Genomic DNA, 24693 nt, shown 5'->3' on the forward strand with positions numbered 1-24693 from the left:
GTAACGACTATCGGTATACAAATTAATAGTCTTCCCAGTTCCTATCCGGAGAGCCTCAATAAGAGCCACCAGCTCCGCCGCCTGGGCAGATAAATTGGGGCTAAGCTTAAACTTGTACACTTCTCCACTCGTAACTACGACGGCTGCTCCTGTAAACCGCTTCCCATCTACTACATAACTAGATTCATCAACGTATCCTTCAATATCGGGATTGGGCCAGGGCAAATCTGAGAGATCAGGGCGAGGTTTAGTCTCTTGTTGCAAAACTTCAATACAATCATGAGTGGGGCGGGTTCTACAGGGAACTTGGGGATTAGGCAATAAGGTAGCCGGGTTGAGGGAACTAACTGTCTTAAAAGTCAGGTTAGGGGCCAACAAAAGCCCCACCTCATATCTAGTATGCCGACTGGGATTTAGATGCTTTTCCCCGGCTCCCGTTCCCAGTATCTGGGGTATCCCATGGGGCACCACAACCTTAGTATCCCCTCCCAAGGTTAATTTTTTAGCCTCCTGCACAAGGAGAGCAGTCGCAGCCACGGCTCGTAAACAAGCCGGCCAGCCTTTGGCAACCGGGTCCAATATCTTTGAGTAGTAACCTACGGGTCGCCAGGTCGGTCCCGACCTTTGGCACAGCACTCCAGATGCCACCCCTCCCCTCTCGTGAACGTATAGGGTGAACGGCTTCCGGGAATCCGGGAGAGCTAAAGCGGGAGGCTGAACTAAGGCTTTTTTAAGCTCTTGAAATGCTTTTTCTTTTTCCTTGGTCCATGACCAATGGAGCAGACCCTCTTTAGTAAGGGACTTGTATAGTGGTCTGGCCTTTCCTCCGTAGTCAGGGATCCAAAGCCGGCAAAAACCGGTTAGTCCCAAGAAAGCTTTTAACTCTCTGGGACTTCGGGGCTGTGGACTTTCGAGTATAACTTGGATCCTGTCTTTACCCAAGCTACGATGCCCCTGACAAAGGTGATACCCGAGAAAAGTGACCTGCCGTCTAACCAATTGGGCTTTTTTCCTGGAAACCTTGTACCCTTGAGCCCCAAGAAAATTAAGGAGTTCTATAGTCTGCTCTTTACAAGCTGTCTCCGTCTCAGTACTTAAGAGCAGATCATCACAATACTGAACTATGTTACACGAGGGGTGTTTAGCCAAGAACGGGGCAAGATTTCTTTTTAGCTGGCTGCCAAAAATCTCGGGTGCACAGGTAAGTCCCTGAGGGACAACAGTCCAGAGATACTGAGCCTTGTAATGGGTATTTGGGTCCTCCCATTCAAAGGCAAACAGTTTCTGAGACTCCTGATCAAGGGGTATAGAGAAGAAAGCATCTTTTAAATCTATCACAGAGAACCAGCTGTGGCTCTTGGGGACTTGGCCCAAGATAGTATGAGGGTTTGGGACAACTGGATAAGGGGCTTCTATTAACTTATTAACCTGTCTTAGGTCCTGGACCAATCGATACTGCCCATTAGGCTTAGGCACTCCCATTATCGGAGTATTGTACGGGGAAGTGCCTTCCCTTAGCCAGCCGTACTGCAAAAACTTTTGAATCAGAGGCTTCAACCCGATCCGAGTGGTTAACTTAAGGGGGTATTGTCGAATTCGGACTGGGCGGCTTCCTTCCTTAAGGGAAATATGCACTGGTAGAGCGTTTCGAGCCCGAGCAAAGCCTCCCTTCTCAGCCCAGACTTTAGAGTTAACCCCCGACAGCTGGTCCCTTTCACCCTCCGGCTGCGCCGGGGGGGGATTTTCAGCACTCAGAAGGGCCATTTGATAGTTAGAGGTTTGTTGTTTAGGCAGCCTAACTTCCATAGTCCCATTATTGTTGAACGAGATTTCCGCCTGTAATTTAGTAAGGACATCTCGTCCTAGCAGCGCAATGGGACAGGAAGGGCTACAAACGAATTGGTGGGCAATATGATGGCCCCCTACTTTTACTAGGAGGGGAAGAGTTTTTTTCAATTTTATGTTTTGTTCCTCTATCCCTTGAACTATAGTACACCCTTGAGCTCTTCCCTGGGGAGCCTCTGCGAGGGGAAGCAAACAAAGGGTAGCCCCTGTATCAATAAGGGCTTTAATTGGGCGGCCCCCTACCTTAATTGTTACCGTGGGATCCAGGCTGGCGGGCTGTGCCGCCAGAAGGGGCCGCTGGGTTCCCCGGCCTCCCTATTCAAATGATTCTTCTTCCGCGCCATTATAAAAGATGGGCGCGGGTGGGACTTTGTTTCTATATCCTTCCCCCATGGTGTGTCGCTGGGGGCATTCGTTTTTCCAGCGTCCCTCCTCCTTACAGATAGCACATTGATTTCGTCCCAAACGGGGGCCCTTCCCTTTCCCCTGTGGTCCTGTGCGGGGAAACCCCCTTGTCTTGCCCCCCTTTTCCTCACTTCCCTCCCTCAGGGCCATCGCCAGCATGCGGGCCCCCTTTTTCTGTTCCTCATCGTCTCTGCGATTATAAACCTTTAACGCAATCTCCAAGAGCTCCTCTATATTTTTACCCGATGCCCCATCCAATTTCTGCAACTTTTTCCTAATGTCCTTGTAGGACTGCCCAGTGAAGAGGGGAATCAACACCCGCTTCCCATTGGCATCCTCCGGATCGAGGTCTGTGTATCTTTTACAGGTGTTACACAGGCGCTCATAAAAGGCGGCTGGATTCTCATTCTTTTCCTGTCGAATATTATACAGCTTGGCCCAATTCGGAGTCTTTCTAATACAACGTTTTATCCCCTGTACTATAGCTATAGCATATCTACGATGGCGGTCTCGACCCTCCCCAGTCTCATGGGTCCAGTCGGGCGGTCTCTGGGAGCTGGTCGGCTAAATTAGCTGGAGTTGCTCCCACTCCTGCTAGCCCCTCACGGGCTTTTGAAAGGACCAAACGCCTTTCCTCCGCAGTTAGTAGGGTATTTAGAGCAACTCTCATATCGCCCCATGTAGGATTATGGGCCGAGACCAGGGTTTCAAAAACTGCTGTTAATGGAGCGGGATCCTCCGAGAACGGGGGGTTCTGGTGCTTCCAATTGTATAGGTCGCTCGTAGTAAAGGGGACATATATCATAGTGAGCGCACCTCCGGGGGCTACAGTTTCCCTTAGGGGCAGTTGGCGCACTGGGGCTATCTTTGCCGCTCTGGGGCTTTTAATAAAAGCGAATTTTGTGTTCCCAGGGGTGTAGTTTTCTGCTAAGCTCCAGTCCCCCTGGGCTGTCCCGGAGCCAGTTTTGCTCCTAGTGCGGTCAGACACCGCGGGGCCTGTGGGGCTCGAGGAGGGCCCTGAGTCAGAGGAGTCCTGATCGCTGAGATCCTCTCTAATGTCCTCTCCTGATCTTTTTGTTGGAGTATCATTTTTAGGGGAAGGGGACTGTTCTGGTGAAATCGGAAGGCCAGGATACAATGGAGGAGGGGGCATAAGATCAGGGGCAGAGGGAATCACAGCTGGGGGACAGAGTTTCTTAACAGGGGGACGACCAAGGTGCCCAACAGGGGCACGGGCCATCAAGGCCCCAACGGCTTGTGCTTTACATTTTCGCAGCCGGGGGGGGGGGGGGGGGTTAGCTACGAGATCCTGCCAAATATCTATATAAGGGTATTGGTCCCAATGTCCATCCCTAGTCACAACGTCATGCACAGCTTGCACAGTTTCTAATTTAAGTGTCCCCCCAATGGGCCACTCCACCCCAAATGTCGTCCATTTCACAGTACAGAATTTTATCAGGTCATCTTTACATAATACTATTCCATAATCAGCCTGGCGTCTAAACGCCTTCCAATTATTTAACATACATTCCAGGGGTGTCCCAGCATATCTGCCTTGTCCGGACCCCATTATGCTCGTATTTAATTAAACCTGGTCACGGGTTCGACCGACCCCCCTTGCGATCAAGATATCCTGGTCACGGGGTTTCCCCTCGCAGGAGTCTCGGTGCGGCTAGAGTCGGTTTAAGTCCTAGACCTGGTTTTCACAATTTTGGCTTCCAGCATATCATTAAAATGAAAAAGAACAGTACCCCTAGCAGGAATAAAAGCAAGCCCTGGGGCTTTTCTACATCCCAGTAATTGTCCAGTATGGCCCACGAACTAGTGAAGTTAGTGAAATTATTCATAAGCCGTTACCTGGTTTAGTTACCATGACCACAAAACATTTGTTCATTGGACGTTACTTATTCATTTAACAACACAGTAACAAGACATTCATAATACTGTCACAGCTTTTAACACTCATACACCCTTCCTGTGCACAGGCTGCCTAAGGGGCTTCCACTGTCCAACCCACACTTCGGGGGCGTTATTCCTCAAAACCCAGGAGGTAAATGCACTTACCGCCCGGAGTGGCTGCGTCCAGCAGTCGGACTTCCCCTTCTTCTGGTACCGTCTCGCTTCCGTGTCCTTTGGAGTTCTCTATAGAGGGGGGCGCAGCCGTCCCGGTCGATTGTGGCGACCCGGAGCTTGAGCAAACCAACAGCTCAAGGTGGCCACTCTCCGGAGTCGTCCTCGGCCGGCGGTCAGCGTCCCCTACAGGGAGAGAAGTCCCGGCGGAGTCGCCAATTTGTTGGCCAAATAGGGCCCGTTCTCCCCGGAGCTTACCCAATTACACCAAGGAGGCACGGAGAGACAGGAAGACGGGTACCAAGTTTTTTATTGATCGATTAGCTGAGCGGGCGCTCTCATCGGCTTATGCCAGAGGAGAGACACACCTTACATGGCCGAACAGGCCCTTTTTATAATCAGTAACAAACAACTTAGCCTTCATCCTTTTGCGTCATTACGCTGACCTATGGATAGATAATAGGGTACACAAGATACATATATTACTTTTGGGGAGGGGGATACAAGAGACATCTGTGGCGGATACATTTGTCATTTTGAAGGGAAAACAAGGTACATTTGCTGACCCTTTGCACTAAAAACCTTGAGGAGATATGGGGAAGCAGCTGCATATACTTGTGAGCCAAATGAGCCAATTAAATTGATTGGGAAATAGCTAACATAATTAAATACATGGTTAAATGCATATCCTTAATTCTACTTAGGCCTTTAGGCTTTTTCCATTAAATCTTTAGGCCTTTTCTATCAAGGATGAGGGGTTTGGAGTGCGTGAAGGGGTGCAGCTGGGAAGGAGGGGTTTGGGGTGAAGGAGAGGATTCCAGGCTGGGGCAGGGGTTCAGGTGAGGGATCCAGGTGGGGGTGTGGGCTCGGGGGTGGGGCCAGGGATGAGGGGTTTGAGGTGCAGGAGGGGGCTCAGGTCTGGGGCAGGGTGTGAGGGGGGGTGCGAGGTACAGGAGGGAGTTTGGGTGCAGGAGGGGACTCCAGGCTGGCACAGGGGGTTGGGGTGCAGGAAGAGGCAGGGCCGGCTCTAGGATTTTTGCCGCCCAAGGCAAAAACAATTTTGCCTGCCCCCCCTGTTTTTTAATTACCCCCACCCCCGGCCCCACCTGAACTCCGCCCCTTCCCCAAATCCCCAGCCCTGCCTCCTCCCCCCAGGCTCTCAAGCCTGGGAGGGAGAGCAGTGGCGCGCGAAACAGCTGTTTCGCGTGTCGCGGCCGCTGGGGATCTCCCCCTCCCTCCCAGGTTTGAGAGCCTGGGAGGGAGGGGGAGACTCTGAGTGGCCGCGGCGCGGGCGCCGCTTCTCCCCCTCCCTCCCAGGCTCTCAAGCCTGGGAGTTAGGGCGAGTAGCGGCGCGCAAGCGGCAGCGGAGGTGAGCTAGGGCGGCCAGGGCACATTTTTAGGGGCGGCATTCTGGCGCCGGCCATGCCGCCCCTAAAAATGTGCCGCCCCAAGCACCAGCTTGTTTAGCTGGTGCCTAGAGCCGGCCCTGGGAAGAGGTGCGGTGTCCCAGCGGTGCTTACCATGGCTTCAAGGAAGCAGCCTCCAGGCGCATGGGTGGCCAGGGAGGCTCCGCATGCTGCCCTCGCAGTTCCGGCCCAATGGGAGCTGCGGAGGCAGCACTAGGGGAGGGAGCAGTACACGGAGTTTCCCTGGCCGCCCATGCACCTAGGGGCCACAAGGAGCTGGCAGCTGGCTCTGGGAGTTGTGCGGAGCTAGGTCAGGCAGGGAGCCCACCTTAGCCCCGGGCCCCTGCTGCACTGCCGACTGTAATTTTAACAGCCAGGTCAAAAAACGGATGCCTCGCAACCCTACTCAGCAGGCACCCAGGGGCTGGTGCGTCTGCATGGGTACCAGGGCTAGCAGGGTGCGAAGCCAGCGAAGGCGTGGCAGGTTCAGCATCCCTACTCTTGCCCCGTGCCTTGTGCTGGACAGCAAGCCCACGCTGAGCCTGCCGCGCCTTCGCTTCCTCGGTACCCGTGCAGGCTGGATTAAAGCAAGTGTGAGCACCTGACAAGTTGCACCCCAAATTGCAGCATGGAGCATAGAAATGTAGGGCTGGAAGAGACCTCGAGCAGCCATCCAGTCCATCCACCTGTGCTGAAGCAGAACCAAGTAAACCTAGACCATCCCTGACACGTGTGTGTCTAACCTGTTCTTAAAAACCTTCCCCAACAGGGATCCACAATCTCCTTTGGAAGCCTACATATACCGTGGGAGAGTGGTCAGGGGGTTCTCAACCTTTTTCATAAAGTGCTGCCAACTCTCCTGATTATATCACAATTTCACAGCATTTGGTTTATTGGATGTATATATTTGGCATTTTCTCTTAAAAGTCACATTTTCTGAAAGCAGGGTTGCCTGCGAATCCCAGCTTGAATTTGGATATCGCCTAGCACAATGGCGTCCTGGTCCATGACTAGTCTTTGTAGGTGTTACAGTAAAACAAAAAGTAAATACACGGGACCCTCGCTAGAACACTCGTCTATATAGCGCGAATTCGCATATAACACGGTCGCGGCCATGGATCCCAAATGTAATTACTTTAATTGCAATTCATTTTAATGCGGTCCCCGCCTTAACACAGTACTGCACATGGATCCCAAATCCCGCGTTCTAGCGAGGGTCCGGTGTAATTTATGAAAGAGTAAGTTTCTAGCTCTCATGGTTGCAGAGAAAAGCTTGAAAACATAACCGAGTTGCAGCCTAAAGGCTCAAAAGGCAAAGAAAAAGGAACTTCAGATATATTATTTATAATTTCATAATTTTAAGACAATCTCGTGATTTTGAAGGGTCTGACTCGTGATTTTTGAACACTTGAGGTTGGTAATACCTGCATATATTTGGGACTCTCCTAACTCAACAGCATACACAGACTTCTACTTCCTCCTTTAAGATTCCCTTATATTTGTATTTAGCCTGAAAACCAAAAAAAAAAAAAATCCCATTGCAAATTTTTTGCTTTCATGTTGAGACACTGAATGATCACATTATGATGTAATGTAATATCGCTATCTACCCTGAAAATAAATAATTGAAGATTCCTAAATTATCTGGGGAGTTAAAGGCCTATCAGCCAGTCATTGATCTCCAGCAAAATAGTGGAACAGCCAATACAGGACTCAGTTCTGATTCCACAATTCAAGAAGGATGTTGATAAATTAAAGAGGTTTCAGAGAACAGCCACAAGAACGATTAAAGGATTAGAAAACATGCCTTACAGAGATAGGGTGACCAGATGAGGGGAAGAAAATATCGGGACACATGGGGGGGGGGGGTGCCTGCCAGCAGAGAGGGGGGAAAAAGCCGAGTCCTGTCAGCTGAGCAAAAAAATAATAATAATAATAATAATAATAACAACCCAGTGCTGCTGGCGGATATCGGGACAGACACCGAAATATCGGGACGGTCCCGATTTTATCGGGATGTCTGGTCACCCTATAAAGAGAGAGACTCAAGAAGGGTACACTATTTCGCTTAACAAAGAAAAGGTTACAGGTGACTTAATCAAAGTCTGTAAGTACCTAGATGGGGAACAGAAATTTGATAATAGACAGATCTTCAGTTTAGCAGAGAAAGCTAGATAAATTCAAACTCAAAATCATATTTAACAGTAAGGGAATTAACCACTGGAAAATTTACAAAGGGCTGTAGTGGTGTTGGGGTTACTAGGCCTATATATATGAACCAGAGTTCTTCCATGTTTAAACTCTGTCCTTCCATGTTTAACTCTAATCGGCCTCAAAAGCCAAGGACAGGAATTGGAATGTGTAAATAGCCAGTTACCTATTACGACCTTGCTCATAACCAGGTCCTAAGCAATAATGATGAGGTTTGCATGTTTCTAGCTGGAGAAGGAGTAGTAAACTAAGGGTAAACAGAACCAAATGATTGTTTAGAGGAATGTTACTAACAAGCTAGATTTATAGCCCTAGAATGATTTAACGGCTTAAATGTATAAACATGCCTTCAGTAGAGCGGGGAGGGGGAGAGGGGGGGGGGCTTAGTTGTAAGGTATAAGAAGAGAGAAGCTGCTTTTTACTGATGTGCTCGATTTGAGACTTGCCTGTCTCCTTGCACCACTTTGAGATCTCAAATAAACTTTGATTGTTTCTCCACCCCGGTATGTTTATTGGCGCGAAGCACGCCGGGCAACAAACCAGTGCTGTTGCTGTCCTCGGGCCTCTGTGCCTGCAACAGTGGATTCACCATTATTGGAAATTTTAAAATCAAGATTGGATGGTTTTCTAAAAGATATGCTCTGGTGTAAACAGTTAATTCTGAGATAGTTCTATGCCTTGTGTTATACAGGAGGGCAGACTAGATGATCACTGTGGTCCTTTCGGGCTTTATAATCTATTAATCTGAATCCCACAAGGTCATGTATCAGCAGACACATGAAAATAAAGACAATCTTATTTGTTAGACAGATTCCAGGCAGGTTTCAGCCCTGTCCTAATTATCTGTCTCTTGTTGAATAGGTTGAATGTCATTGATTTGGCAGTGAGGTAGTTAATTTTACAGATACAGCAGACAACTTTTCTCAGTGTCACATGCACATAAACAGCATTTTTTCCCGTCCTGTCTCCAGTGGAGGAGCATTTCCTGGTCTCTGAAAAATAAATAACCGACAGTGTTTTAAATAGTGACCAAGGGTCAAAGTACTGAAAGTCTGTAGAAAAATGAATCTCTTTATGGAGCTTTTGTTGCTTTTACCTATAATAATTTACTCCTACATAGAGGCTTTTGTGAAGCTTTTCATTCCTGTGAAGAGGAAGTCTGTCAGTGGAGAGCTTGTTCTCATTACCGGTGCTGGTCATGGAATTGGGAGAGTAACAGCCTATGAATTTGCCAATCGACAAAGCAGATTGGTTCTATGGGACATCAATAAGGTAATGCAGTAAACTTTATCTCCAGTACCATCCCACCCTGAAATTATTGTCTTTTATCAGAAAGAGGAGGTTAGATTAAAACTTATCTATATACTATACATGTAACTCTTCTGCCTGGTAGTGTTGGCAGCAATAAAGGATGGGCTCAGTATCTAGGGGACCCTCTTAACAATACTAAATACAAGTGACTTGAGCCCCCACCCAGCTTTGGGCTAACAGGGCTGGAGCTCTCAGCTGGCAGGGACCCTGGAGCTCCAAGCTGCCGCGGGTGGTGGGGGCACCCAGAGCTCTCAGCCTCCGCAGGAAGTAGGGGCACCTGGAGCTCTCAGCCCCCATGGGTGGCGGTGGCACCCCAAGCTTCGAGCCACCAGACCCAGAGTTCTCAGGTGCCGTGGGTGGCGGGGGCCCCGGAGCACCCAGCAGCTGCGGGTGGTGGGGGCTCCCAGCTGCCAGCCCCAGAGCTCTCAGGCACTGCAGGCAGCAGGGACCCCAGAGCTCTGAGCTGCCATGGGTGGTGGAGACCCCAGAGCATTCAGCTGCTGCAGGCGGTGGGGACCCAGGAGCTCTGAGCCACTGGGGCTGCAGCAGGGGCCCCAGAGCTGTCAGCCACGGCAGCGACCGGTGCTGGACCCCTCCCCTGTCCCACAGTGGGGCTTGGGATCTCTCCCCCACCCCAAGGCTCAGCCTTCAGTCATCCCCCGTCAGCCTCCCCATTATTTTTAGTAAAAATCACAGACAGGTCACGGGCTTCCGTGAATTTTTGTTTATTGCCCGCAACCTGTCGGTTATTTTTAGTAAAAATAACTGTGACAAAATCTTAACCTTAACCATAAGCAAACACCTGCCACACAGTACATTGGGCAGCGTCCTTTGCCTCAGTTTCCCACCTTGCAGTGTGAAAGTCTCACAAATGAGTGTTCCTTTAACACACTTTAGTCCTTTCCCCCCACTTGCATTCGTTGTCCGAGGTCAGTAACATTCCCCAGAATCCAGGTTTGCATTTGGGTTGGTTCACCTCCCACGCCAGAAAATGGATGAGCAATGCCTCTGCCGCTGCCAGCAGTTACTGCCATTGCTGGCCGCTTGCTGCTGCTTCTTCCACTGCTTGCTACTGCTGCTATATCTGCCACCACTCGCTGCTTGCTACTGCTGCCGTTGTTATCTCTGTCACTGTTTGCACCTCTGGGATGCCATGTTCTAAGGTTCTGCCACTTGAATACTAAAGGGAATTTTAACCCCCAAAAGCCAAAATCAATCACTTTGGCAAAGCAGTTCTGTCTGCTGAACACCTAGGCAGAGTAGGTGAGATACAATGCTCCTGAAGTCTTTACCCTCAGTTCATCGCTAGATGGCAGGGGAGAGTTCATTCAGACCCTGGCTTATATCCACATTCACACAAGTGCTCAACATCCACATTTGCCTCTAATGGTAGTCAGAGCACTGATTGGTATGCTGTGTGTAAGTAGAATGAGGATTTTGTGCCCCTTTAAAAGACTTTATGCTGTGGTTCACATAAATATTCACTTAAGTGGAATTGTAGTCAACATACCTGTTTGTTCCGTTTTCTTTTAATGGGACACCATGATCTTGAAATCTAGTCAATTTGGTGGAAGGGGGGAATTAAAGTATTTTCAGGTTCTACACCTGCCCCTGCATCCCTTAGACAATTTTGATGGTTTTACAACCATATTTCCTGTTTTTAAAATGTTTTCCATTGCTGTATGGCATCAATGGAGAGAAAGAGCTATTTAACAACAACAACAACAAAATACGCCTCCAGTCTTGCAAACTTTTAGGCCTGATCTGTACTTAAAACTTAGGTCTACATAACTACAATGCTTAGGGGTGTGAAAAATTAGAGGACCGACTGGTGCCCTAATAATAGGATCCAGTCCAGGCACCTCTGAGAAACTGTGATTTCCCCCTTTTTCATTTATAGCATGGTATTGAGGAAACAGCAGCAGAGTGCAGAAGGCTGGGGGCCACAGCTCATGCTTTTGTGGTGGATTGCAGTAAAAAAGAGGAAATCTACAGTGCTGCAGAGAAGGTAAGACTGCAATGTGCATGTCTCAGCTTCAGTGAAGATTGGGGAACAGAAGCGCGGGGTACCTGTGATGTTTTGGTGATCCCCCGACCAGTAAGGGGTTCCATCACCACCTTCCTTGTAACTTTGTGGGCTTTTGTGCTGTGCAGCTATGGTTCAGATTCCTGACAACAATAGCCAGTGCACAAGCTTAAGGTCTCACGCTGGCTTCTGCCAGCCTAATTACTCCTACAGGGTGACACCAGAGCCCTTTCAGTCCCAAGTACCCCGAGGTCCATCCTCCCCAATTTCTTCACTACCAGACACTCAAACTTTTCCCTTCTGCCTTCAGAGGCATGAAACCAGACACCAGCTTACTTTGGCACACTCCACAGTTTACACACCAGGGACCTGCTTGGGGTGAAAATAAACAAAATGTTTATTTAACAGAATAAACACAGATTCAAAGAGGAAATAGTAAGGGAGAGCAAATGTATACAAGTTACACAGAAACTAAACATACAGAGACAGTCTCAGGGCTTTACACTTCCATAGTAGATAAAATCCCTTTCCTAACACAAGTTCCCTATTGTCTCTGAACAGTTTTCCAGCGTACCTCCTAGTCTGGATATGTATGTCATAATGACCATCAAGTTCAGAGCATCACCTGCTTTCATAAAAGACCTTACTCAATATGTTTTTATAGTACAATAATACAGTATGCATTCTACTGATCATTTGGGAGGTTTAAACCTTCCGTTCTCCCCTTGGGGTATGTGGCCCCTGTTTATCACAGTACCACATTCATCTCATTCAGATAATTAATAAAATCTCACTTTTCCCACCAACTTCTGCAGGAGGAGTTAACCAATAATTAAAAGAGAAAGTGTCCATTCTAATGCTCTTCTTTATGTTTCCTCTTTGACATCATGCCTTTTCTGAATCTGCCCCTTGGATTGTAAGCTCTTTGGAGTAGGGACCATCATTTTTTTAATATCTAGTCCAGTACTAACAACACTGTGGGCACTTAAACATAGAATTTTGTATTAAAAGCACTATAATTCTACAGATGAGTTAAACTAATTTGGGTAACTTTCAGTATCTTTTGAATCTAGTTTTTCAGAGCTCTGTAATTAATACTGGAGATTGATTCATATTGAAGCCCCAAATCTGCAACGAGCTCCCTGGGGTGAACTTAGAATTTGCATAATTTCCTCTGATGAATCCGGATTCTTTTGGTGATTTTTCTTCTCTGCAAAAAGCAAGGTTCTATAATAGGCTGAGGTTCAAAAGTTAAAACCAACTAAACTAGTTGGTATAACACTGTCAACTCTACAATTCCTAGCTCTGCATGTAACTACGTATTTAAATTCTTCAATTTTTAAAAGGTGAAAAAAGACATTGGAGATGTTACCATCTTGGTAAATAATGCAGGAGTGATTACAACTGCCGATCTGCTCTCAACTCAGGACCATCAGATACAAAAAATGTTCGAGGTCAACATTCTCGCTCATTACTGGGTAAATGTCACTAGAGTGTCAGTGTGTTAAGTTTAATAAAATATATTTTTAAACTATTTAAAGACAATAAATACTTTAGTTTTAAAAATGCACTAAACAGTGACCTACATAGAAAATACATTTCTCTCTTGATTGCTCTGTTGCTGTCTGTCACACACACTTTTTCTTTCTTTTAACTATTTTCAAGACTACAAAAGCATTTCTGCCAGCAATGATGAACAACAACCATGGCCATATTGTCACTGTTGCTTCAGCAGCTGGTCATTTGGCAACTTCTTTCATGGTGACTTACAGGTATGTGATTTTAAATTTCAATCTCCTTCACCATTTTTTAATTTTTGTTTCCCACTGACTAACAAGGGCTGTCCTTACAACCGACACCAAAGATACTATTCCAGTTCTAAGAGATTCTTGTAGAAGTAAGTGCTCATGTACAAAATGTGTACATATTACCTTAAGAGCATCCCTGTACCAGAAGGTAAGGGGCTCCCTGGTATCTAGCAGTGAGTTTCAGCTGGCTTTTGACCAGCTCAGTGTACCCCAACTCCCTATTGTTATAATCTGTATTTAAAAGGTTTCAAGTGATATGTCACTGGAAAACTAATAATTCACTGATCATTAATACTCTTGCCTAATGTATGTGCAGTCAACCCACAAAGGATTATGCAGATGTGCTGAAATTAGAACTAAAATGTGTTTAAACCAGCCACGTCAAGGGGAGTTGAAAACAGGTTTTCTCCAGCCAATGGGTAATTGAGGCACGGAGGGGTGAAATGACTTGCCCAAGGTCACCTAGCAGGCCAGTGGCAGCTCTGCAGCCCAGACCAGTACTCTAGCCACTAGGCCACACTGCCTCTTGAGAATAAAATCTTGAGAAGGAAAACTTGGTAAGATGACGTTACTGAGCCAGCTGATCCTACTTGAAAGCCTACTGATGGATTGTATAGACAGTGGAGCTGCATGGCAGATAATTTTCTGCCTATGTCAAAAGTAACTGGGATTGGGAACTGTTTTTCAGCTGGATCATTTGTAATTCTCTTTCAGTTCAAGCAAGTTTGCTGCAGTTGGATTTCATAAAGCCCTAACACAAGAACTTTCTGCATTGGGAAAGGATGGAATAAAAACATCATGCCTTTGTCCTGTTTTTACAAATACTGGCTTTGTCAAAAATCCAAATGTAAGGTAAGATTTGAAGACCATTGAACAGTGGGAATCTCAAGTCCCTGCCCTTAGCAGTGTCTTTTCTGAATATTACACTTTACTCATTTCCAGGTCTGGGGCTCAGTTCAATTATGTAAAAATGAAGATAATCAATACATAGTATCTCAGCTCCATAATGTCAGTTAACCCACCTAGTAGTTATATTTGTACTATCTTGATTCATCAGTATTTAAAGCATCCTAGTTTGAATTTATTGACCCTAATGATTCCATGATATTCAGTACTACTTTTAACATGTGCCTTCGTTTCAGATTAATGAAAGTTTTGGAGCCAGAGAAGGTTGCAAATAAACTGCTAGAGGGGATATTGACCAACCAGAAAATGATTTTTGTTCCATCATTTCTGAAGATACATGTAATATTGGAAAAGTACGTACAGGAAATATTAGAAAACAAACTCTAGTTATAACTATTTCTTAATATGCAAACGTCTAGATTTTTTTTCTCTTGAAGTTTTGTTTCAGAAAAACACTCATTTTACTACAGTGGAACCAAATCAGTAAAAGAAAGTATGGCAGGGTGGTAAGCCATTTGAATAAGTGATCAATAGAAAACGAAGCCACCCCATCTTCATTGATAAGTATGTTGATGTCAGATAGTTATCCTCCTGTGACAGCAAATATCTGCACCAGAAAATGTTTTACAAAAATATATATAGTAAGATAGTAGTCTTCAGATATGCTAAGGGCTGTCTTAAAGAGGTGGGTGATCAATTGTTCTCCATGTGCACTGAGGGTAGGGAAATAAATAGTCAACTTAATCTTCAGTAAGGGAGATTTAGGTTAGATATTATGGAAAGCTTTCAAACTATACGGTTAGTCAAATATTAGAATAGGTTACAAAAGGAGGTTGTGAAATCCCCATCATTGGAACAGGTTAGGCAGACATCTGTCATGAATGGTCTAGGTGTACGTGGTCCTACCTCAGCATGGGGAGATGGAAAAATGACCACTTAAGACCTCCTCCAGCACTACATTGCTATTATTCACTGTTTTAAAATATAACAATAGCACTGTCACAAAATAGTTTAAGTCAGGACAATGTCTCGCTCTGTGATGGTACTAATAGCTCTTGCACAAAAAAAGGTTAGTTGAGTCCCCTTCTCATTAGCTCTGAGGGGCCCCTTTTGCAGTGGAACCAATGGGGTTATAAGTGCATGGAGGGACAGATTTGTGGTTAGAGGTGTTAGGGGATATGCAGGGGAAGATGCACTTTCTGCAGAGCATGGTGTCGCCACTCTGCCTCAGTGAGCAGAGCGTGAGGCATGGGCATCTTGGGGGAAGGTCAGAAGTGGGGCCAAAGATCCTGCTGCGTCACAATCTTCCTGACCAACATTTCAACCTTCCAGGCCATCAGTCTCATAAAGGCTAAAGTAGCTTCTGTGAAATGGCTCCGAAACTGCTCCACAGCCTGAAATAAACAATGTAAGCCCAGGCCCGGGTCAGGGCGGGCAACAATGCTGAGTTAGGAGCTCAGGCCCTCAAGCAGGGCTGAGCAGTAGCAGTACAAACAATAGCAATAGGCCCAAGCCTCCTCAGGCCTGGAAGAGGGGGAGACTGCCACCCACGAGTTGGGTGGCAGGGGGGACGCAGGCCCTCCCACTCCACTGCGTCCCAGCCTGGGACCCTAGCAGCGGCAGAAGACCCGCTGCTTCGTCAGTGGGGATCCTGGCCGCAACACACTGACATGGGCTCTGGCAGTGCTGCAGCCAGACTGGGGTCGGCTGCCCCCGGGCTACTTCCACACTCCCCCTCGGGTAGTACCTGGGTCAAGGTGTTGTCCTCTGGGGGGTCCAGCACCATAGGTTCTTCTGGACAGCGAGCGCAGGGTAGGTCCGGCAATGCCTCCTGGTAGCGGGCGCAGGGCAGGCCCGGCAACTCCTCCGGGTAGCGGGCACAGGGCAGGCCCGGCCAGTCCTGGCGGCTGCGTTGGGCCGTAGAGTTTTCCCAGTCACAAGCTAGGCTGGAGGCGTCTGGCCTCTCCGGCGGCTTGGGCCTCACTGAACTCTGAGGGCGAGCCTTTATACTTCCAGGTCGCCGCCTGACCCTCTGAGGGGCGGGCTCTGAGCTCCCTAGCTCCGCCCACTCCGGCCTCCGGATGGGCTCCTCCCTCTCTGGGGCGGCAGGGAGCCACACCGCCTCACTACACTCCCCTTCCACTTCTGCCCAACACCCAACCTAGTTACAAGATTTGCCCCAGAGTGCAAATCCAGCACCAGGTACTGCATGTCAAATTAGCTAATTCAGAATAACATTTCCAATTAACCATTTCACTGTTAGATGAAACACCTCTGACAGTAGAGCACGGGATCCTTAACAAACTGATGTCACACTCCACAGAAAAAGTCTTTGGCTACGTCTACTTTTAAAATGCCACAGTAGCACAGGTGCCATTGTGCTGCTGCTGTAGCATTTCAGTGTAGACACTTATTACAGTGAAGGGAGAGGTTCTCCCATTGTCTTAGATAATCCACCTCCCCAAGAGGTGATAGCTAAATTGACGGAAGAATTCTTCCATCAACCTAGCGCTGTCTACCCTGGAGGTTAGGTCAGTTTACCTATGTCTCTCAAATGCAGATTTTTCACACTCCTGAGAGACTTAGCTATGCTGATGTTATTTTTGGCTAGATGTGTCCACAAACATTTGATTTGACAAACTGTAACTTTTTGTTAGGGTTTGTCCACAGAAACACAAAGTTGGAGGCAAACTGGGGTGTGACACAACCCTGCTGCAGACTGTCTATGTGGACCCTGCTGACGTGCATTAACAGTTCATTAATGTGCTGTGATTAGTCCTGTTTCAAAAAGGACTAGATTGTTGGCTCATTTTTACAGTTTTAGATTTATGAGCTAAAAGCCCTCATTATATTGAGTAATAAGAGAGCTAACATGGCTAAAATGTGCTTGTGGTGGTGGGGACAGACAGAGTTACAAACTTTTGGCAGCTGTACAGAAAAGGTTATTATTAGATAAGTTTCAAAGGTGGCTTATAAAATGACCCACATAATCGCAAAGTTTCTGAAGCCTCGAGAATTCAGGGTTTAGGGTCCCGCCAAAGCCACTAACAGCCATTGAGGTAACCTAAATCAAGAATTTTTTCAAAATGAAATTACTTACGTTATTTTCTTGGGGCCCAATAGTAACCAATAGACACGCAAAAACCCATGGGAGGAACGCTAGAGGGAGGAAACTTCACTTGACACTCTTCCCATAGCTGCCACCAAATCATAACAACAGGGTGTGAGGGTTTGCTGCCCTGTGGGAGAAAGAGGGCATCCAGTATACAAATCCTTCAGCAGAAGCACAAGAGCATCCCTGGGGCTCCAGCAATGGAGCCATGTCGCCACGGAATGCTGCACAGGCAGTAGCCCTTGGAATCCCCACGAAGGGAGGCAGATTGTGGTGGAATGGGGCTGCACTCTAGGAGTAACATATCTTAGGGCTATTTAATTCTTTGGACATATTCTCCACAAGGGGGAAGTTATTTGCATATGTCCAGCTTCCCCTGACCCTCCCACTCTGGCCCCAGGCCAGCATCTCCTCTTACCCATTATCCCCCTTTCCTACAGAAGGAGGGAGTCCAACAAACAGAAGTTCCGTGGATCCTGGGGAGATGATCGCACACAGTTTTAAAGTTTCTAATCATTATTTCAATTAAATGTTTCAATCTCTCTTCCAGGATTCTTCCAGAGCATGCCATGGCAGCAGTGTACAAGCTGCAGAATATTCAATTTGATGCAGTTGTTGGATACAGAAACAGGGTCATAAGTGATTAGGTCATCGCCCTCCCCCTGAAACCGCACAGGCTGCAGATGGTTCATGTTTTGAGTTCAGATCAATTATTCAGTGTTTTGATTCATTCAGAGAAAAAATGGAAGACCCATCACTTTCCAACTGTCTTCCCACAACAGCAACACTTGATAAAGTCCCAGCAACACTGCTCTGAACATCAATGAATTTCTGTAGGTACCTGGCTGGCTGAGTTCCTGTTACAATGATTATTTTAATGCTTCTGGGATTTGCTAGTATTGTGTAATTAACTGAATATGTTAGGGTGCCAAGAGCTTTAAGTAGAAATCTTTTTATCATTCTAAATCTAAATAAATAAATAAATAAAATAGACACATACACAAATCCATGTGTGCATGACAACAGACTATGCGGTAGCGGTGGAAAATGCAGTCCTTCAGACTGAATGTTGCTTAATTTTGTTGGCACCCAGATATCATGGTGATCCTATCTGTTCTGTAAAGGTTCTTATACCACACTCATCACCATAGTATCTGAGCACCTAAGTCATTCATTGAGTAACATGACTGCCACATGGGGGAGAAGCGCATGTTGGCTATTTCTTCAGTGCTTCTGAATGAGGAATTCTGTAACTACTCACAAAGAACTACTATTCATTATAGTGCCACAGATATTCATAGTGCTAATGTATACAACAAAGACAGAGGCTCTGAGTCTGAACTGTGGCCAAGGTGAGCTTAGCATAGGCTGAAAATGCAAAGGGACAGTTTCCTCATCTGTTAAGCAATCACTCACCTTTAAAATGGATGCTTGGAGCATTAAGGAAACTTAATTAAGTAATGTCTTAAAGGGCGAGCGTTGTATTTTCCCCTCTCTGTTAGAAGGCCCATTTAGAGTATATCTACACTGCAGCTGGGAGCCAGCATCTCAGCACAGATAGACAGATTCCCAAGCTAGCACGCTAAAAATAGCAGCGTGGACACTGCAGCTCAGACTCTCAAGCCTAGGGAATCGGACTGGGCAAAGTGGTTTTATCATTCCTTCTAACCATGGCAGTTCAGGGCCTACCTGCCCATAAGCCAAAGTCACCATTTCCTGATACCTTCCATCTACATTCTTCATCTTACTGTACTTCAGCTGCCTCATAAGTGACATCTGTCTTTGATTCCTGTGCATGAATTTGAAAGTGGCCAAACCCCCTTCTTCTGCAAAGGATACACACAAGTCAGACTGACAACTATCAGTTACCTGGAGTATATGCCATGGCAGATTTCCTTATACTGTCTCTTCCTCCTCCATATGGGTTTCATATTTCCATTCTGATTCTCCACAGGGAATATTACTACAAACACCTGCTAGAATGCACTAGCTTAGCTAAATAAGACCAAAGTCTCTCTATTCACTCATTCCAGCTTTGGTACCTGCCTTTCTTGAAAGAGAGCCATCAACTCTCCCATAGATCAGTCCCCTCGCCACATCTCTATCATATCCTTCCACTGGCTCCCTCTTCTCGATTATACCAAACATAAGCTACTCGTGTTCACTTCACGGCCCTTCACGACCTATCTCCACTGTACCTGTCATCCCTCATTTGCTATCAAAGTGTCAACTCCCACCTCTGATCAACCCATGATGCCAGCCTCCATCACCCACTTGTTGAATTTTCAAACAGGCACCTCCATGCTTTCTCCTGTGCTGTCCCTCACACTTGACAGAACTTCCCATAAACATCCATAAAACTAATGCATTATCTTCCTCCAAAACTCTCATCTGTTGTTTAGCCTACAAAAAACTTAATGGTTAGGCTGGTGGTATACTGAGACCACAACCAATCAAGATGACCAATATTGTCTTATTGTTTCCCTGTACTCCCCTATTGGTCTGTCTGTCTTCATCTGTTGTCTTAGATTGTAAGCTCTTTGGTGCACGGACTGTCTTTTTGTTCTGTGTTTACATAACTCCTAGAATAATGGAGTGCTGGTGCACTGATAACACAATTAATAAACAAACAGTAACCAGGATTATTCAAAGGAGCCAGTTCCAAGCAAGACACACGGTAAACACCCTCTGGTCTGAAAACAAGATTCGTTTTTCATTATGCTCATTTTAGAACCCTCATGATGCACCAGAGTTTTGTGCACATAATGACCTTGTGATTACTGGCTTCAGCTAACAATTCCCTCTCGTATTCAAGCAAGCCACTCACAGTATTTTAGACTGCGGAAAATATTGCAAGGCGTCTGTAGCTGAAACAATGAATCTCCTGCTTGAGATTCTCTTGCTTTTTCTCACCATAATCTACTCCTTCATGGAGGTTTCTGTTTATTCCGGCGAAAAGAAAATCTGTCAACAGAGAAATTGTTCTGATTACTGGAGCTGTGCATGGAATTGGGAGACTCAGCCTATGTATTTGCCAAGCATCAAAGCAGATTATCGTGTTGATGTCCCACAGAACCAATAAGGCAAACTGCATAGCTGCCTTTACTACCCTTCTGCCCCCAGGCTGGAAGCTTTTAAAGGAATCAGAATTAGAGCTGGATGATATTTTTTGGATGAACAGTTTAAATGGCAAAAAAAAAAAAAGCAAAAAAAAAAGCAGTCTCAGTAGACCCAAAACGATTTGTGAATTTGCCAAATAGTTTGTCAACAACAACAACAAAAAAGAAAGTAAGTCACCGGGCCAGGGAAAGAACACGAGAACGGTTCCATAGCCTGGTGGTTACAGCACTGAGGATGTGGGAAACCCCAGCGGAAGTCCCTGCTCCAATTACTATTTAGTATTTTAAAAAATTGAAACAACTTCAACCGGAGGGACAGAGACACCTGCCCCAGGGCATTGCATATCCCAATGGTTAGGACAAGCCTCCAAAGTGTGAGAGACCCAAGTTCAAATCCCTTTTCCACATCAGTCAAAGGGAAGAATTGAACGTGGGTCTCCCTCATTCTAGGTAAGCACTCTAATCCAAGGGCTAAAGGGGATAAGAGAGGTTGCTGCCATCTAGCCTGATCCAAATGTACAAAAAAATCTTGTTTCCTTCAATCCAAAACAGATTTTTTTGACTTTCCAACATTTTTCACAATTTCTGGTTTCAGTACAATCCAAACCAACAGTTTTGTTTTTTCAAATCTGCCAGCAAAGCAAAAACAAAACAAAACAAACAAAAAACACCCAGGATAAGTTGAGCTGCCTTTTCTGAAGGTGTAAACAATGTTTTTAAAAGGCAATTTATTGTCAAATCCTACCTCCTTCCTGAATTTTGCACTCTATAAATCTTTGTAGCAATGATGCATGTGAGGTATTCTCTGTCTAGATCACCTGCTAACAGTAAGATCACTGTAGCATATTGAAAATGCACGTGGCTTGGAGCCAGCAAACAGATGACTGTTTTTGAGTTTTTTTAATGGGATTTAACTTGGACATCATCTCCAATATAATGCTTATTATAACTGTCTTATTACTGCACCACTTGGAACAGACTCTTCCCATATTGCCTAGCTTAGTTCATGCAGTCTGCGTGAAAGACTGGAGGAATGCAGTTGAGCACAACTGCTTGTGACTGGATAGTTTTCTGCTAGTCTTTAGCACTGGTTGCAAATGATAGAAAGTAGACACACTGAACTTTGGGGTATGAAAATATTTATCCTTCCTTGCCAGCAGCTCCTTCAGCAGGAATGAACAGTGCTCCCCAGTGGCTGAGAGAGTTTGCAGGGTAAGACATGATTTCCCCAGAGTACAATGGAAGCCCACCTGGCAGAAGACAATGGACAAGGAATACAGATTTTTCAGGAGAAACAAAATCAGAAAGATTGTTGAGAAAAGAGAAATTTAAAAATAGGAAAGTGAAAATAATATGGGGGCAATTTGACTGCTAAATATACTAAAGAAAGGAGGAGTAAATATATAAGAATGAGAGGCAGGAAAAAGATGGAGAAGAATGCTTATTTTTCAGTTTTGTAGATTTGCTGTTATAGTATGGTTTGTGCTAGGCGTCTATCTAATATATATTAGTCTATCTCCACCCATCAAGGAGTTTTTATGCTGGAACTCCTCAATGACTTGTGTCTGCACATAGGACACAAAGATATGGGGGCAAATTGACTTCTCTGATGCCAATAAATGCTTCTCACAAGTTACACCGTCCCAGAGGTCTAGTTTAGATGTCGTTTAGTCCCAGTTTACTTGCTAAGAAATGAATATGGCCCATTGTCCCTTGTTATTTTCAAATACTCTAGTTTTCTGATTGCGTTTTTCATACTCCCATGGGCTCATGACTGTCCAGAGAAATCAGGAACACTCTAGTCTGAGGGTAAAGGAGGACAGCAAGATTGCTCAGAATCCAATGAAGTGTCGTTGGGACCAGAAAACAAGTGACTTTTCCCTGCACAGTGGTAATACTGGTCACCAAAACAAGTTACATTCTGACAAACTTAAAATCTACCGTAAGTACTTACATGGCCCCATTCTCTGTAGTATCTCAGCACCTCACAGTCTTTAATGCAGTTATCCTCACAACACCCCAGTGAGGTAGGGCAGTGCTACAAGCCCCATTTTACAGATGGGGAACTAAGGCACAGATTGAGAGAGAGACTAATTGACTTACCCAAAGTCCCACAGGGAGCCAGTGGCAGAGCAGGGAATCGAATCTGGGTCTTCTGAATCTCAGGGCTCTTGCCTGGGATCTGAATCCTAAGATCCAAGCCTGGGATTCAACTCACAACATAAAATTAAAACATATTTGTAAGTTCTGGTATTTGTAAGTTGTAGTGTTAAAAATATTTCTCTCTCTCTTTAAAACAAACAAACAATTTTCAGACTACAAAGGCATTTCTGCCAGCAATGATGAGAAACAGAGGTAGATTGGCTTCAATAGTTGGCCATTATATGATCAGGTATATATAGCTATATTTCAGTGTTGATTTTTTCCATGTAGGTAGGGGAGTGTCATAACCAACCTCTTCCCCTTCTCTCAGCTGGCTACAGCCAAAAGGTGAAAATAACTAGTTCTCTGTTGGATGAAGGATGGAAGCAGAAATGCACCACCTTCTTCTTATGTTGCATATTTCATTAACATACCTAACCCCAACCAAGTCTGATCCTCTTATTTCCTCTCTTTCCTCCTCTCTTTTATCAAAACTAGTAAAAGGTGCATTTACATAGTCATAAAATGGAACCTGCATTTTTTGAAATACCATTAGCTTATGGCTAGAGCAACATACACTGAAATGAATGGGAGTCCATGACAGGGCCAGCTGGAGAGAAAATTGTTGATAGGAAGCCCATGTCAATTGCAAAAAACCGTTGGGGTTTCAGGTTTCTTTTTCCATAGGTAACAGTAAAGCTAGAGCTAGCCCTGCTAACGAACTGTGACGCAGGATTTTGACTCATCCTGGACAAGTAGGTTCATTTGAGGTTATTTATTTCCCATCCTCTCTCCCTTAAATGAGGAAGGCAGCAGACTAGAAGACAGGAACTCCTGTCTTCACCAGTGACTTTCAGGAAATCACAGGTTAACCTCTTTGTGTCTCAAACTCCCCCATCTGTAAAATGGGGATACAACAGAAGCCTCCTATGAAGGCATTTCACTATATAATAGGGCAGGACCAACCTAGCAAGAGATCCTGTTATTCTCACACCAGAAGTGGTGGCAGGGCATCAGAGCCAGCCTTTTGGATGGCCCTTTGAAACTATTTTTGCTGCCTTCACAGATGAAATAGACTCCTGTCCACCATGATCACAGAGCCTGTGGATCTGTAAGATGGTTCTTTGAATATACCACAAATGTAACTGACTCATTGTAAGACCAAAGCAGACTGTGAGAACTTCAAAAAGATCTCACAAAACTAAGTGATTGGGCAACAAAATGGCAAATGAAATTTAATGTGGATAAATGTAAAGTAATGCACATTGGAAAAAATAACCCCAACTATACATACAATATGATGGGGGCTAATTTAGCTACAACGAACCAGGAAAAAGATCTTGGAGTCATCCTGGATAGTTCTCTGAAGACGTCCACACAGTGTGCAGTGGCGGTCAAAAAAGCAAACAGGATGTTAGGAATCATTAAAAAGGGGATAGAGAATAAGATGGAGAGTATCTTATTGCCCTTATATAAATCCATGGTACGCCCACATCTTGAATACTGCGTACAGATGTGGTCTCCTCGTCTCAAAAAAGATATACTGGCATTAGAAAAGGTTCAGAGAAGGGCAACTAAAATGATTAGGGGTTTGGAACGGGTCCCATATGAGGAGAGATTAAAGAGGCTAGGACTTTTCAGCTTGGAAAAGAGGAGACTAAGGGTGGATATGATAGAGGTATATAAAATCATGAGTGATGTGGAGAAAGTAAATAAAGAAAAGTTATTTACCTGTTCCCATAATACAAGAACTAGGGGCCACCAAATGAAATTAATGGGCAGCAGGTTTAAAACAAATTAAAGGAAGTTCTTCGTCACACAGCACACAGTCAACTTGTGGAACTCCTTGCCTGAGGAGGTTGTGAAGGCTAGGACTATAACAGCGCTTAAAAGAGAACTGGATAAATTAATGGAGGTTGAGTCCGTTAATGGCTATTAGCCAGGATGGGTAAGGAATGGTGTCCCTAGCCTCTGTTTGTCAGAGGGTGGAGATGGATGGCAGGAGAGAGATCACTTGATCATTACCTGTTAGGTTCACTCCCTCTGGGGTACTTGGCATTGGCCACTGTCGGTAGACAGGATACTGGGCTAGATGGACCTTTGGTCTGACCCAGTACGTCCATTCTTATGTTCTTATTGTACATACAGTGCTTTGAGGAGGTGTTTAGGCCAATTCCAGTCTCCTCCAGCCAAAGTAGAGTCCAGATGCTTTTTTCTTTGACCCTAGCCATTCACCTAAATCAGTTTACTGTAATAGGTATGGAAATGAGACCGAGTTGAGATGAGGAAATTTGGGACTTTCAATTCCGTTTACTACAGAGCAAATCTTCTC

General features: G+C 45.5%; 1 protein-coding gene across 1 annotated transcript; it reads left to right on the forward strand.

Moving 5' to 3' along the window:
• Window positions 1–8999: 8999 nt before the first annotated feature.
• On the forward strand, window positions 9000–17747 carry LOC135879324 (estradiol 17-beta-dehydrogenase 11-like). Its single transcript, XM_065405272.1, has 7 exons — window positions 9000–9209; window positions 11149–11256; window positions 12621–12752; window positions 12940–13046; window positions 13797–13934; window positions 14225–14341; window positions 17651–17747. Exons 1-7 carry the CDS (start codon window positions 9000–9002, stop codon window positions 17745–17747), a joined length of 909 nt encoding a protein of 302 aa, XP_065261344.1.
• The last annotated feature ends 6946 nt before the right edge of the window (window positions 17748–24693 follow it).

The sequence above is a fragment of the Emys orbicularis genome, chromosome 5 (genome assembly GCF_028017835.1).
Source record: "Emys orbicularis isolate rEmyOrb1 chromosome 5, rEmyOrb1.hap1, whole genome shotgun sequence".
Lineage (NCBI taxonomy): Eukaryota > Metazoa > Chordata > Testudines > Emydidae > Emys > Emys orbicularis.